Source organism: Apteryx mantelli, chromosome 3 (assembly GCF_036417845.1).
Source record: "Apteryx mantelli isolate bAptMan1 chromosome 3, bAptMan1.hap1, whole genome shotgun sequence".
Lineage (NCBI taxonomy): Eukaryota > Metazoa > Chordata > Aves > Apterygiformes > Apterygidae > Apteryx > Apteryx mantelli.
The window spans coordinates 29,429,655-29,444,685 of record NC_089980.1 but is presented as its reverse complement, the minus strand read 5'-3'; the positions used below and the strand labels follow the sequence as shown (position 1 = coordinate 29,444,685).

Below are 15,031 nucleotides of genomic sequence, written 5' to 3'. Positions count from 1 at the left end.
TTAAAATATAGCATTAGAAATTCTGGTCTGTTGATTTGGGGGTTTTCTCATTTGATTTTCCACTCTACACTTCCCAGGAACACCTTTTTCTTTAATTAGAAGTGGCACATGAGATTTCAAAGGAATTGTTTTTTCTTTAAGAAAAGTAGAGGGAGATGGTTGAAAACTAGGCTTAAAATAGAAAGCTGTTTCCAATTTTTAATGAGGAAATATAATCCATAGTGCTGCTTAGTAATTCAGGCTATCCAATGCTTGTTAAACATGTTAAAGGGAATTGCTCATGTTAGTGTCCTTCCTTTCAGACTAATATTTAAACTGAATATACACAAGCTAATGCACAATCAAAAGTACTTCTGTTTCATGTGAGAATATATTTTATACATCATATATCCAATTCTGATCTCAGAAAGTGTAATATAATCACCCTTTGGTCAATGGAAGTGCACCTAGGCATATGACGGTAAAGTGCTTCCCAACAGAAGCACAGATAACTGTCCACTGCACGATTTTAAGCAAATCATCTAAATGCAGTTCTGCCCCATAGGGATTTAATTCTGAGGTACACAAAGACATACAAGAATCAGGAAGAGAACTACACTGTTTTGTGAAGAACCTGTGTAAGAATCAGCTAATCTTATGAGTGTTCTTAAAAATATTTTACAACCAACTGTAAAGTATGACCACAGTGTTATATCAGAATACACATTCAGACATCAATAATGACAACATTGCACAATTAATTTTCATAGAACTATGAATGTGAAATGTTTCTCTTTTATGTTTCTCTTTATATATTTTCCTCCTACTTCATTCACATTCAAATGTTTTTACTCTACTAGTTCTCCTCTAGAAAAAAATTCAATGATGTGGTTAGATGTGAATAGTCCACCATTTATTCCTATTTTCATTCTGTCTCAAAATATCATATAATCATATTGTACAAAGCCAAACAGTCTGTTTGCTAACCCCCTTATTCAATTAAATTGACTGTGCACCCTAGCCAATGAGATTCTCTTAGCAATGAGATTACTGGAGTCCCTCGGCCAAAGAAGCAACAGGATTGCGAGGACTCTGCCAGGAACCGATCTCTTTGAACAGCAGGTGGTAAGTAGATGGTGAAGCTATTATATTTGAGCCATGAAGGGCCATTTCTGCTATGGATATTTGTCCAATACCCAGTGACTCTACTTGACTTGAATGTTAGACTGTGATTTTGGACTCAAAAATATTTTATTTGAAAGAGATATATTTGCAGTATTTAAAATCTATCCTTGCATTAAAAATTTAACTGTAACAGGAGTTTCAATACTACAGCCATATAGCTACCTAAACATATAGAATACTTTAATGTGTAAATCTCCTAGAGTCAGGAAACAAACTAAATTCAAAACACAGAAAAAGAAGATATACAAACCTGGCCATCTGAATCAAAAGCTAAGCAGGCAACTCCATGTGTATGCGCATCCTTAAGAACAGAAACAGTCTGTACATGGTAGGAATCCCAGATGCAAATGTAAGGGTCCTTCCCAACCTGCCCTGTAGCTACTAAAGTTTTATCCGGGTGAACTGCAAGGCTGAAATAGAACACAGTTTAAATTGCAATTCACTTTCTGAATCAGTAAAACAGTCTAAGAGGTAGAAATGAAACAATATTAATTTAATTATTTTTCAGTTTTCAAAAACTTCAGCTCTTTTAGATTTATTGGACTGATCATACCAACTACGTTCAAAATTCAGTCTATCGCATTATTTACCTCCAATGTAAAGTAATATGTTCAACTGAGATATACATGATCAGTGCAGAATACAATTTATCACATAATAAGATTTAACTAGAGAATGTAAGGAAAACATAACCAGAGAATTTTTAGATATTTTTGTTTGATTGATAAGCCAAAAGATCACATGGACTTTTACCCTAATCTTTCATAGCTTTTTAACATCAGAGGCTAATTTTCAACAATTTATTCCTCTTTTACACATCAACCATCAATATTCTGAATCAGCATTCTGAAAATACAGACCAGTGCCTGAGTAAAGTATATTTTTCTCAATTAATAAAAACTACATGCAGAAATTCTCTCATCATTATATGTTTAAAAATGGTGACCTCAGAGGAGAAAAGAACCAAACTCCTCCTCCTATATTTGAAAAACAGTGATATATGTATTTACAGATTTACTCTTAGTTACTCCTCCTTCTGAAGGAGAAGTAAAATTTACTGTACCTGTGTTAGTTTACCTAATTTTCTCTAACGGCCAATTAGAGATTGTACTTTGCACAACTGTCACATGAAACTATTTCTACTACTTAAATCCAAGAAAGGTAGCAATATTTCAAAAACTGTTTTGCTGGTTTTCAGTGGTTAACTCCATTAGTGTTCAGAACACTTGCTTTGACCATCTCTATTATATATTTATTAAACATACACCACTCAATATTCTTCTTCTCTGTACTATTTGTACAGAGAACACACACAGTACCCACATTTGATCAATCTACACACTAGAGATAATGGGGCCTCTCATTTGCTATCTGGCTTTATCTTTACTGCCTTAAACTCTTTAAGTCTCACTCCTAACCATTTTTATTTTGTGTGAGGAGTCTTTCCTATTATTTACTGTAAAAGTTAAATTCAATCTTAAAGCTTTATATTTTGAGCTTTATTTCTATTTTTTCCAAAATATATTTCTGTTCACAATCCTTCTGATATGGAAGCCTCCACCGGGCACAGTATCTCTCTCTCTCTCTCATGCCTGCGTAGGTTTGAACACTTAATCTTTGCTTCCATTTTGTAATGTTGGGAGCATTCCTCTTAGGTGTCAAACATTTTCTGGAACTAAGCAGCGATGTCATTTAAAAAATACTTTATATTTTGCTCATCTCATATAATAGATTTTTATTATAACACAAAAAAGACAAAAAGCCACCATTTAGCAAACTTCATCCCACATTTGCAAAAGAGTAGCGCAGGCTGTCAGTAGCGACAGTACCAGAAACTGCTCTTTGCACTAGTCCTGAGCTATTGTCAAGCTGTCCTTCAACACTGGAGGCATTCTTTCTGACAGAAGCCAGAGGATCTCGCTTGAAAATCTAGTCTGGGGATGTTAATAATAAAAAACCCTCCCTAAGGTAATATGAATACAAAGACAGCTTTATGGTGTTATCCAGGAAACAAATTAGAGCACTGCCTGAATATGTGAGCTACAGATGGAATAAGGAAAAATATCCTATTAATAAATTGACATTCAACAGACGACTTACAGCAGCTGCATGTTTCCTCTATCCCAGAAATAGATAATACTAATTATTAAGAAAAATTCATCGAACTCATCAATAAACTTAATGAAGTCTTAAAAACATAAGTATTCAATTTTTTTCATATTAAAGAACAACTCAGGCAAAAAGAACAATTATAACACAATGCCCAATAATACCATTCTATCTCAATTACTAGAAAAAATGTACATTGGATAAATGACTAGCTTATCAATTCCTATGAAATAAACATTAAGCAATTTTAAAATGTTTTGTAATTTTAAAATTTTTCTTTTGATTAATCAAATTTTTAATTGTCATTATTTCCCACATTTATTTAGTCTACACAACAGTGTAGCTTCAAAGGATTGTACTACTTAAATGTTTGTAAGAACAAGATCTAAGCATGGACACAGAAAACTAAAACTGTGCTTCTGCACTTGCTCATGTCTTTTCCTTCCTTCATAGGCTTGGATTCAACTTTTTACTGTGGCTCAGATAGTTCACCTCAATTCTAAACCTTTAAGGGGAATAAAGGGTGACTCCACCGTACTTAATCTGTGATACCCATAATTACATTAGAACACTTTTCTTCGATAGTAAGAATATAGAAAACAGATGGAAAAGATTAGCTGAGTTAATATATATCACTAGAATGAATGGGGATTGCAGCTTAGTTACATTTACGACTGTTTTGTACAGTTTGGTTTCATATACTAGAACCTCCTATCCTACATTTCCTATTCATTCCTGATTAAGAACAAGAACACATTTCTTACAACATAAATGTGTCTATACCGAACGTATCTCTTGTTTGTTTTACCCTTTTTTGAAACATGAACTTAAATAATGGGGCATCTAAAATTAGGAACTATTATCAATTTTTGGCATCTAAATAAGTAGTCTGATTTTTTCAGAACTTCTAAGCACATTCAGCTCCCTTTAGCAGCCTTTAAAATTCAATCTAACTGCCTACGTTCAGTCTGGCTGTTAGATAACCAAGTATTTATTTTTGGCAGGCAGAATAGAGTGAGGAAATGGAGTCTAATTTCAAGAACTAATGCTAGTAATTATTTGAATATCTGTATATATGGTCTCCATGTCTGTTGTTAATCAAAATATAAAAATCATATGTGCAACTATACAACATCTTTCCACTATGGGTGACATACCCATACCCAATATGTCTATGTCTTCAGAGTATCTGATTTCCTGCTGGTGCAAGTTCTGTGCCCTTCCCCAGCTTCTAAAAATCAGTATATCCTTCACTGCTTCTGTTTCTAAATCTTAAGTGCATTTCTTCAACCCTTCTAAGCACATATCCTATCCTGTATCTAAACCTTTTGCGATGCTACCATATCACTAACTGCATTACCAGAAAGTACTGAAATACTATGATAATCAGTGTAACATGAAAATGTGATTAGAATAGACTATATATTCAAATCACAGCAATATATGATATAGAAGAAACATTATTAGGGAATTATTTTCTGTTCTTTTCAATAAGAAGAACAGCTAGAAATACAAAAGTCTTTATTATGCAACCAGACAATTTTCTGCAAATCACTGGCAACCGGCCTGTGGATATCTGCTTGAGATTCAGTAGCATAAGTCAGAGCTGTTCAACTAAAGTGTATGGCTGGACCACTGCAGACTTATCAGCTCTGAGCAAATCATGATTTTCTTCACTCGCACACCTCCTACCAGACAACTTCACCTCCCTAAGCTGATCCTCCCTTGCTCTGCTCACCCAGAAGAGTTTGCACACTCCTTTCACTGGATGTACATTTGCAGACTTACTCTCAGAACTAAGTGTACATAACAGTTCCAGCACCTAACAAAGAAAGTATGAAAAATAAGACATTTCTCTTAAAATCACAGACACTTCTCTTAAAATTAATGCAGGTAATTCCTATGTTTGTCCCACAAGCACACTATACAAACTGTACTAGGAAAGGCTTTGCTACGAGGGAGCAGCGAGAGCAAAGAATTGCTCCACAAGGGAAGATGAGCCAAGGATGACCATGGCATAGGCAGTGCCCTCATTGACCACGGTGCAGTCTCACAGGATCTGAGCAGGGTGGGAAGAGGAAATTACCCAAGAAATTTTTTTCCATACCTCCCAGGTTTGTGGGAAAAGGAAGTGGACAATGCCTTGCTAAAGAGTTGGGGTAGAAAACAGCCTAAAAGTAGCAACTACTGCTGCTGGTACCGCTTGCTGGTAGTGGCAATCACTTTCCCACACATCTTAACCTTCTCTCTGTGGCAACAATAACAGGAGCAGATGCACGTGTAAGGTACAGGGCAGGGATCAATGGTTTGGGAAGCGTGCGCTGTTCCTTTCCTTCCAGGAAGGCAAAAGAAGCACGGAGATTTCTGGCCGTCTGCTCTTCTGAGTACTTTTGTGGATGCATAAAGCTGTGAATTCCAAAAGCACTCAGACATGTTTCCAAAAAATGTCATTAATAAAAGTGTTTGACAGGCACTTTTTTAAAAAAACCAATCCATTTAAGATGAAATCCTAAACTTCAGGTAATATTTTAACATTTCATTTTACTAATAAAAGGAACTGTTTGGAAAAAGACATTTCAGGGAACATTTTCTTTTCCTTCCCTGATCAACAGTTATGGATCTAGCATCCAAGGCTGGAACCCTGTTAATTTAGGATAATTAAGCATGCCAGTCATGTGTTCCGGTAGAGTCTGATGAAACACTTTATAAAAGTCATTAGTGAATCCATCTGGTCTGGGGGCCTTGCCAGATGGTAAATTCTTACTACCCCCGCAATTTCTGTTGCAGTAATATCCTGCTCCAAGAATCTCTTTTCTTTTATAACTACATTAGAATTTCAAGGGACTGAAAGTATTTATTTCTTGTCTATACTGTTTTTTTTGGTTTTCTGTAACAGTTTATATACATCTATATATGTATAAATACAAATCTCAAGTTTAAAACTGAGATAGAACTAAATTAAATAGTTTAGATTTGGAATGCAAGCTACTCAACAACATCTTTACACTGAGTATTAAATTGTTCAATTTGTATATTTAAATTATTCACAAACTGCAAATAAACTATTTTTTTCTTCATACAGCATACAGTCAAGGAACCAGAGAATTACAGACAATGAATGACTGATAAGAACAAAAAAGGCATGAGTGAATTTATCATGGTTCAGGAAGAGAAACTTGAGAAAGTTGGCCACCATAATTCTGAGTGCAAAACTGATTCCCAGCCACCGACTAATCGATTTCTCCCAGGCAACAGTGAAAGAAACTCTATAGCATGTATTTCACCTCGATTATCAGTACAACAAGAAAAGAACAGCTTCATTGGCTACATCAAGCAAAAAATAAACAGATGGAATTATAATCCATTCATTTTTGTAAGCACTTCAAAATAAATAAATAAATAAATAGTTGCAAAGTCTTTCTCAACAATTAAAATCTTTCTTGCTGCACTTTATGCCCAAATTTCATACTCTATGAACTGTCAGCACAAAAAGCAGATGATTCCCATCCATACCAGCCACAGTCTTTATATTCTAAATCAAAAATTTAAAAGTTATCTTTGATTGGATCAAATCTGACAAAAAGAATATCCATGAATTTTATTTTGACTTTTTCGCATTTAAATAATTCTTGCCACACAGGCTATACAAGCAGGAGCTCTGGAAGTGAGGGGCAGGGAGGATGTTCACAAGGGTGGGGTTCACAGGGCTGGGCAAGATTTAAGTTTTTCAGTGAGTGATACAGAAATCTCTCTCTTACTTTCTCCTCCTTCCAACAAAGATGTCTTCCTACTTCCCCAAGCCCTACACTGTAAGACCCTGCAATGCATTTGAATGTATTGAAGTAATGCCTCTGATTTAGTAAGCACTGGTCCAGAAGATTTTATCTACTTTGGGGTCTTGCACTTGGAGAAAGACGAGAACAAATGAGATGAGAGTACAGAAGAGAACAACTCAGAATGATCCTAGTCTAGAAAAAGCAACCTACAAAGAAAGTTTCCACAAACTGGAGTTTTTTTAGCTTGCAGAAGTCTAAGGGGAGGTATAAAACAATCTTCAGAAATCCAAAGAGTGTTGCCAAAGGATTGGAATAATCATGTTGATGGTGCATACAATAAGGAATTACAGACATAAACTACAATTCTGAAGGTACTGAACTAGACTGCCTGTTTGAGATTGCAGGGTCATTGTTAGAAGACTTTAACAATAGGCTATAAAAAAAGCTGCTAAGAACACAGGTATAGATGAACTTTCATTGAAGAAGAATGGCCAGATTTTTAAAGTCATTTCCTGCCATATAAACATATAGTATATACACAGTTTAATCAAGCATTTAGTATAATTTGGGTTTTTTGTTTGGTTTTTTCCCCGCCTATGACAGGCATCAGGACTGAGGATCAGTGTTTGAGACTGCTGGATTTAACATTCACCTTTCCCCAGAAACTTGGTTCCCTTGTGAGAATTTTTGTCTTTTTCAAGTGCAAGGACAGTACTGACAGAACAAGGAGGAGAAAGAACTTGTTGCTTTCGGAAGGGTCAACTTCTTAATATGCTCTCTTCCTAGAGGTTTTCTTTTATTCCCAACTCCTCCCTAGCAGCATCAAACAGAATCTCTCCTGGTTATATTCACAAACTGAGCATCTATACCCTCCCCTTAAAAGGGAATGAAGGAGGAGTAGACAGAGGCCAGAATTTATTCTCCCTTTTCTTTCAAGATTAGGACCTTGAAAACCATGATGAGAGGACAGCATTCCTGGTAATTCAGGCTGAAGAGGCTCCCTGCTCCTGACTACATGTTTCAGCTTGGTGTGTGAAATACTCTTTTTCTAATGTTAAATCCACCTGCATTCTTTCTTTTGTATGGCCAAGTCTATCCTCCTCACCATTCCTTCCTATTTCCAGTCAGGATCCGAGATTCTTGAAAAGCAGTGGAAGAAGGATTCTACCCTGAAATCTCCCACTCAGAACTTCACTTTTCTATTACATTTACTGGGTCATACCCCATTACCCTTTACCATTACCACCCTCTGCTGATGCTTTTTTAAACAATGGTTAAAATCATTAACTTTGTTAAACTGGATATTTACAAGTGAGTAATTACAAATCACAACCATATTATTAGTTTGAAAAGGCCATAAATGTAAAGAAAATACTAACCTATCAAATATATTTAGCTGCTTAGAACCACATCCTTTTAGAATTGTCTCCATTCATTTCAACAGGAGATTTTCAAGGGCTACTTATGTGAGTAAGGAAAGATTCATCAGCTTCTTTAAATACATATGTTCAATTGTAGTCTGAAAGTTCTACTAACAACTAAATAACCTACGGAAACAAAAAGAAATTATGAACATTTATTAGAACAGTAGGAGATTAGCAAGAATCTTTCCTTTTCTTGTGCATAGCTTATTTCTTTGGAGAATCTGAATGGCATCTCCCTACTGTTGACATGTCAGAAAACAGCTGTTCCAGAAGCTGTATCAGTGGATTGCAGAGACATCTGAGAAGCTATAAAGGAAATATTCTGTTTTGCGTGTGGTTCTTAGTGTAACTCCCTGAAAATGTATTCAATAGAAGACATTTTCAATATATAAAAATAATTACCTTTAAATTATTTTTATTGGAAAGGTATCTTTTACTATTTAAAATGTCTTCTTCCAAATATTTTCTGACTATTACATCTTCATAGAATATGTCCATGATTTCTACATCATAGTAAGAAATTCATAACATCCTTGTTGACAAACTGGTAAGATATGGCCTGGACAGATGGAACACAAGATGAGTGGAAAACTGACTAAACTGCTGAGCTCAGAGGGTGGTTAACGGCTCAAAATCAAATTGGCAGCTAGTAATGAGTGGAGTTCCACAGGGTTTTATGCTGACTCCAATACTATTAAATACCTTTATAAATGATCTGGGTAATGAGATTAAATGTATCCTCACCAGGTTTGTAGATGACACCAAACTGGGAGGAGAGATAGATTCACTGGAAGGAAGAGCCACCATGCAGCAAGACCTCCGCAAGCCAGAAGACTGGGCCAACAAGAACCGCATGAGGGTTAAAAAAGATAAATGTAAAAACCTGCACCTGCCACAAAATAACTGCAAGCAGCAGCACAGGCCCTGGGGTCCTGATGGGCAGTGAGCTGAACATGAGCCAGCGGTGCACCCTGGCAGCAGTGGAGGCAAACTGTGTCCTGGGCTCCATCAGCAAGAGCAGAGCCTGTGGATCAAGGGATATCCCACTCTACTTGGCACTGTGTCCAGTTTTGGTCCGCCCTGTTCAAGAGACACTCTGAAAAATTGCAGAGGGTTCAACAGAGGGCCACTGAGATGATTAGAGGGTGAGAGAATTTGGCATATGAAGGAACTGGGTTTCTTCACCTCGAGAAGAGAAAGCTCAGGGTGGATCTCATGACAGTCATCCAGAAATTGAAAGGTAGTTATAGAGAAGGTGACAGTACTCTTTTCACAAGAAGTAATATCCTGGTGAGAGGACAAGGCAACAGGCACAAGTCGCTTTATGGGAAATTCTGTCTGGATATAAGAAAGACATTCTTCACTGTGAGAAGAATTAAACACTGGGATAGGCTTCCCAGAGAAGCGGTGGAATTCCCCTCATTGGAAGTATTCAAGGCTTGGCTTGACAGGTCCCTGGATAATCTAATCTAAGGCCCTGCTCTCAACAGATAGTTGGACCAGATGATCTCCAGAGGCACCTTCCAACCTTGACTTTTCTATGATTCTAAATACTGAAGAAAGCCTAAAGTAATCGAAGTAAAAAATGCATTTTGGCTCACAGCAATTTATTTGCATTAGCTAATTAATCCTTGATGCCACAAAAAGAAAGCAACTGCTGTTATCTTTAATTGTAGATAGGGAATTGATGGCTCAGTGAGATGCTGAAGTGGATGTATTAGACAAAAGACAGAACTCTGAGACTCACTGTCCTGAGTATTTTGACTTATTATTACATCATATTATTACCTCATCAGGTAACCAAAACACTTTTTCATTGCAACAACCAAAGGCTGAACATTTGCTTTTATAACTGCATGTATCATCTTTCAAGGTATATTTTCTATTTATGAATGTTATAATAAATTAAATCTTTCTGTAACCAACTATCTGATCATTTCAGGTTTCAAGCTGATTCATTGACCATTTCATCAAAATTACTTGAACCCTCCAGAGTACCTGAAACCACAGAAATGTCTGTGAAGTGCTATATTTCTGGAGGGGAAAAAGACATTAACCTTAACACAGAAGTGGAGTAAAAGACAACCTATTGTCATCTGTATTAGTATCCTTAAAGTTGTAGGTTGTCTGCCCGTCCTGTTTTCTCCACTCTTGCTGCTAACAAAGGGACACAGACTGCATCTGCTATGGATGAACCATTTCCAGTCAGTGGATGCCACTTCAGAGAACCAAAATTTCTCCCTGGGTACATCTTCTAAGAAAACTCTACATTACTGGCTCAAAAGCAGATCTTAGCATCTTACTCCTTCCCCTCTCCAGTCTTAATTCAGAAATGTCCTTACCTACCAGTTCCACATGTCTGTGAAAAAGCAAATCTAACACTGTCTGACTTGTTGCAACAGAGGAGTAGATTGAGTGTGAATTCACAATCACGGTTTTGTTTACAGGTTAGGGAACAGCTTCACTTGACGCATGCCTCTCCTCCTTGTCTGATGTAAAGGAACTAATGTAAAAGACAGCACTAAGTACTCATCCAAGCATTATCCAGGAAGAATCTGTGCTACACAAACTACTTCTGGGTTGTCGCATTGTTATTAAGTCTGTTGTCATTTTTATAAATCATACACGAGGGCTCCTCAACAATAGGTTTTTGGGGTGGGGTGGGGGAGAGTGGGGGAAAAAATGAATGGGAAGGTCAGAAAGCAGAGCCACAGAACACGCAAGAAGGGGAGGGAATGAGGCAGGGGCTCCTCTCTGCACTTGCTTACGTAGCAGCTCCTCCAGCTCCTCCTATACTGTTTACTATGCATTTACTATGACCACAGGCTCATTCAGCAGGCTAGATTCATGGTAAACATTTTCCAGGCATGAACCAGCCATAGGGCTATACCAGCACAAAAAGGCATATCTTACTAGCTAAAGTTTGCAGTTCAGTTCATCCTCAGTATTGTACAGAGGCCAGAAATTACACATAAGATGACAACAGATGGATCTGAAAAGATGATGTTTGGGCTGTGCAATAAACCTTGCCTTCCCTCCAAAGAGCACTGTCAGTTGTATAAGGCTCCATCACACCTATTCATGGTTTAATGACCCCACACAAGCTTGTTGTCTTATCTAAGAAGCATGGGACATTTTACAGTACTGTGGGAGAAATCTAATCGGGACTTTAATTCAAACACAGATCAAATAGTATTCTTACAAAAATTTAGTCTACACAACAGTATCGGTAAGTAGGTATGAAACAGAGTCCTAAATACTCAGATATCTCACAAATAAACTAATTATTATTACTTATTTTCACTTATTTTCCAAATAAACTAATTTTTGTTTATGGTCCATTTACAAGCATCTGATTTCCTGTTAGGAATAAATTTATCCTGGCAAAACTTTCCAAACATGAATTCAATATAAACCAGTCAGATAATGTCTATATCAGAATCAGTGCTGCTAGAAGAGTAGGTTACTGTAACATCTGTAAGATCCATGAATTATCTGCTCATCTAAAAAGGGTTTTAAACAATGAAAATTATTTATACAGATATCAATAGAAACTATTAAAATTCTATTAACAATATTTTGATGAACATGTTTGAATCAAGCAAATACACTTTTCATACAAACCAAAACTAGTTTACAGAACGTCCCACCTGACAAACAATTGCTTTTTGAAAGATGGTTAGAATTGTCATCCATCTCTTGACATTGCAGTTCATCATCAGCTTGAAAGATGGGCAGATAAATAAAACTACTATGTTTTTTCTTAGACTTTCGCTCTGTAGCAAAAATATCTCCGAAAAAAAAATATATTTTCAAAATGCTTCAAGAAGCTCCAAGCCTGTACTGAAATAGGCCACTACATCCCAGTAGGTGTTTTTTTGTTGGTTGCTTCCTGCTGCTGTGCACTATTAGTTCTCAGTGCAGAATGAAGTGACACTTTCAAGATCTGGACAGGCCAGCAGGCATGTTTGAAGACTGGGGATCCTTTCAGCTTCATTTTGCTGCTCACACAGTACTAAGGACAGAGCTGTCTTTATGTGACAGCAAAGAAAATGAACATGCTTTTAGGAATTCCTCATTTCACAGAGCAAAATGATTTTTTCTCCTCAGCTGGGGGATCAAAAGGAAAGACTGTAACTCACTGGACAGACAGATCAATAATATCAGAAAAAAAGGCAAGAGGCAGCCTGACATCCATCTCTGAATAGAAAACAAAAAATAAAAAATAGCCCTACCTAATTAAGAGGAGCAAAGAAATACAGAAATGGAAGAACAAAATGACAAGCAGTTAAATGGAAACAAATGTGGGGACCTGAAGGAGTGAGGGCACAACAGGAAGGAAAGGGGAGCTAGGAATGTCATCTGGGAAAAAAGAAGCGGAGCAAGGGAAGAACACGGCAAACTGCACAAACCCTACCAGATCAGACTGTAGAAAGGGAGAGGAACAGTAGGAAGAAAATTTATCAGGAATTTGAAGGGTTTATTCTCCTCCCAAATTACTTCTGAATCGTGAACAACGCAACTATCATTTGATGAAAATCAATCTCTTGACAATGAAAGATATTGCTACTCATGTGCATGCGCAGCTCAAATTTCTTCTCTTCCAGGGCAAGTCCCATGCCCCCCACATGCCATGCAGAGCTGGCTGGCAGATCACACACCACAGCAGCCTACTCTCTCTGGCTTGTACCACAGTGCAAGTGAGTGCACGGCTACGCGAGTGCAAGCACATGAAACAAGTCTCACTGGGAGAACAGACACAACAGAGATCTGGTAGCTCTGATACATGAGACTATACAGATATGTCATATAATTAACGCACAAACTCATACAATTTAATTACTTTTTACACATGTGAATGTATAATTAATTCTTTTAAATATACAAAATAATGTCACCCACTTATTGCAAACAGCTCGAGTACAGAACACATTTGTCCTGAAAAATAAGAATATAAATGTTTGTGAAAGAACCACTGGGTAAGAACAATGAAAAAATTTTAATTGGCTTGATTTTTATATAGTAGTGTTTTGAAACAAGTCAGCCATAAACAAAGTGAGCACAGTATCTTCAGTCTAAAGATAAAGCAGTGTGGAAATTAATTAAAATACCGTTTTCTAAGATGTTTTACACAAATCACTATAATAAAAAGCATAGCATTAATATCAAATATAACAAATATATTTCTAAGATAGGCATATCAGCAACATAATAATTTTCATATAATTTCTGTAGAATTAAAAGGGAAACAGTCTTCTAAAACCAAAGAATACTGAAGAAAGGTTGAATGTGGGCCTAACTATCAGAACATGGCAGATCCAGCACTGACTCAAGGAGAAGTCATCCTCCAGCTGTCATTTTCTACCACATATAAGAAATACAAGAATCTCTTTACTGGAACAGAGTTAAAATTCTTTCAGTTCTAGTGGGCTAAATTCTGCACCAATTATGAATGTAACTTTGTTTAGTTACAAATGTATTATGATTTCTTAATTCTATATTTCTCTGATTTGAATATGGGCTTGATCTACAGCTGTAAGTTATCTTCCCCTCCAACTACAATGGTGTGTATATATGTATGTATGTATGTATGTATGTATATGTATATATGTCTTCCCCAAAAGATTTTCAAACAGTACTTTTTATAGGATACATGGAAAATATCTTAGAGAAACAAGTACAGAGTGGGTCTGTAAGCAAAACTACTCAATTTTACTTCACCCTGCCATACATAAATTTTATAGTTGTGAACGTTTTTCTTAAGGAAAAAAAGTGCTGTGAACTGTCCAAAGCTGGTTCATTTCATCTCACATGTAGCTGTATTTCACTGGTGGAGAAAGCAACTACTCTTCATAGTGTATGTATCTATGTACTATATTTGTAAAATCTAAAATTTATTTACCATGCTCTCTTCTTCACCTCCTTCTCTACAAAGCACTACAACTGGACTAATCCTCCTTTTGTTTTAGACATAAAGACTTCACTTAACAGGTATAGCATAAATCCTCCCTTTAATTTCAAAATCTATTACCAGTCGGTAGAGGTATTTAAAGAACTGAGAGTCCACATAACTCAGCAGCTGACTATGTAAGAAGTACAGACACACACTAAGAAGTTACTATCTCCAATCAGAACATCTTTATCTATTAATGTTTTAACTCCAAAACCTGAAAAAAGCGACTTACAGCAATATGAGAAATCACATATGAAGGAATCCCAAGACTTTTTCCTCCTTCTGCAGAAAAGCTCCATGAGAGAAAAACAAAGAATCAAGACACTTCTCCTACTGAAATGGAATGGAAATCACATGATGCCCTGGATGGGAGTTCACAGAAAATCCTAAGAAGCCTCGTCGAACCTGAAAAACCCTACAGAATCTTGCTCATTCAGAACACAGAACAGCAGACGCATAGAGAGAGATACACACTTAAAATCATTTGGGAAGTAAGGCATTTTTTAGGTCTAAGTTCTTACTATTTTACTGCTTGCTTTCCCCCTACACATTCCATGTGTAGGAAGAGATGTGATACAGTTAGAGGTTCTAGGATTTATTCATAA

The 15,031-nt window shown here is 36.6% G+C and overlaps 1 protein-coding gene across 1 annotated transcript in view; it reads right to left on the bottom strand.

Moving 5' to 3' along the window:
* Nucleotides 1-15,031, bottom strand: part of EML6 (EMAP like 6) — a 157,739-nt gene that overhangs the window by 97,743 nt on the left and 44,965 nt on the right. Inside the window, exon 2 of the mRNA XM_067294690.1 lies at nucleotides 1,415-1,574. Coding sequence (XP_067150791.1) covers nucleotides 1,415-1,574 — 160 coding nt within the window. The remainder of the gene's footprint in view (nucleotides 1-1,414; nucleotides 1,575-15,031) is intronic.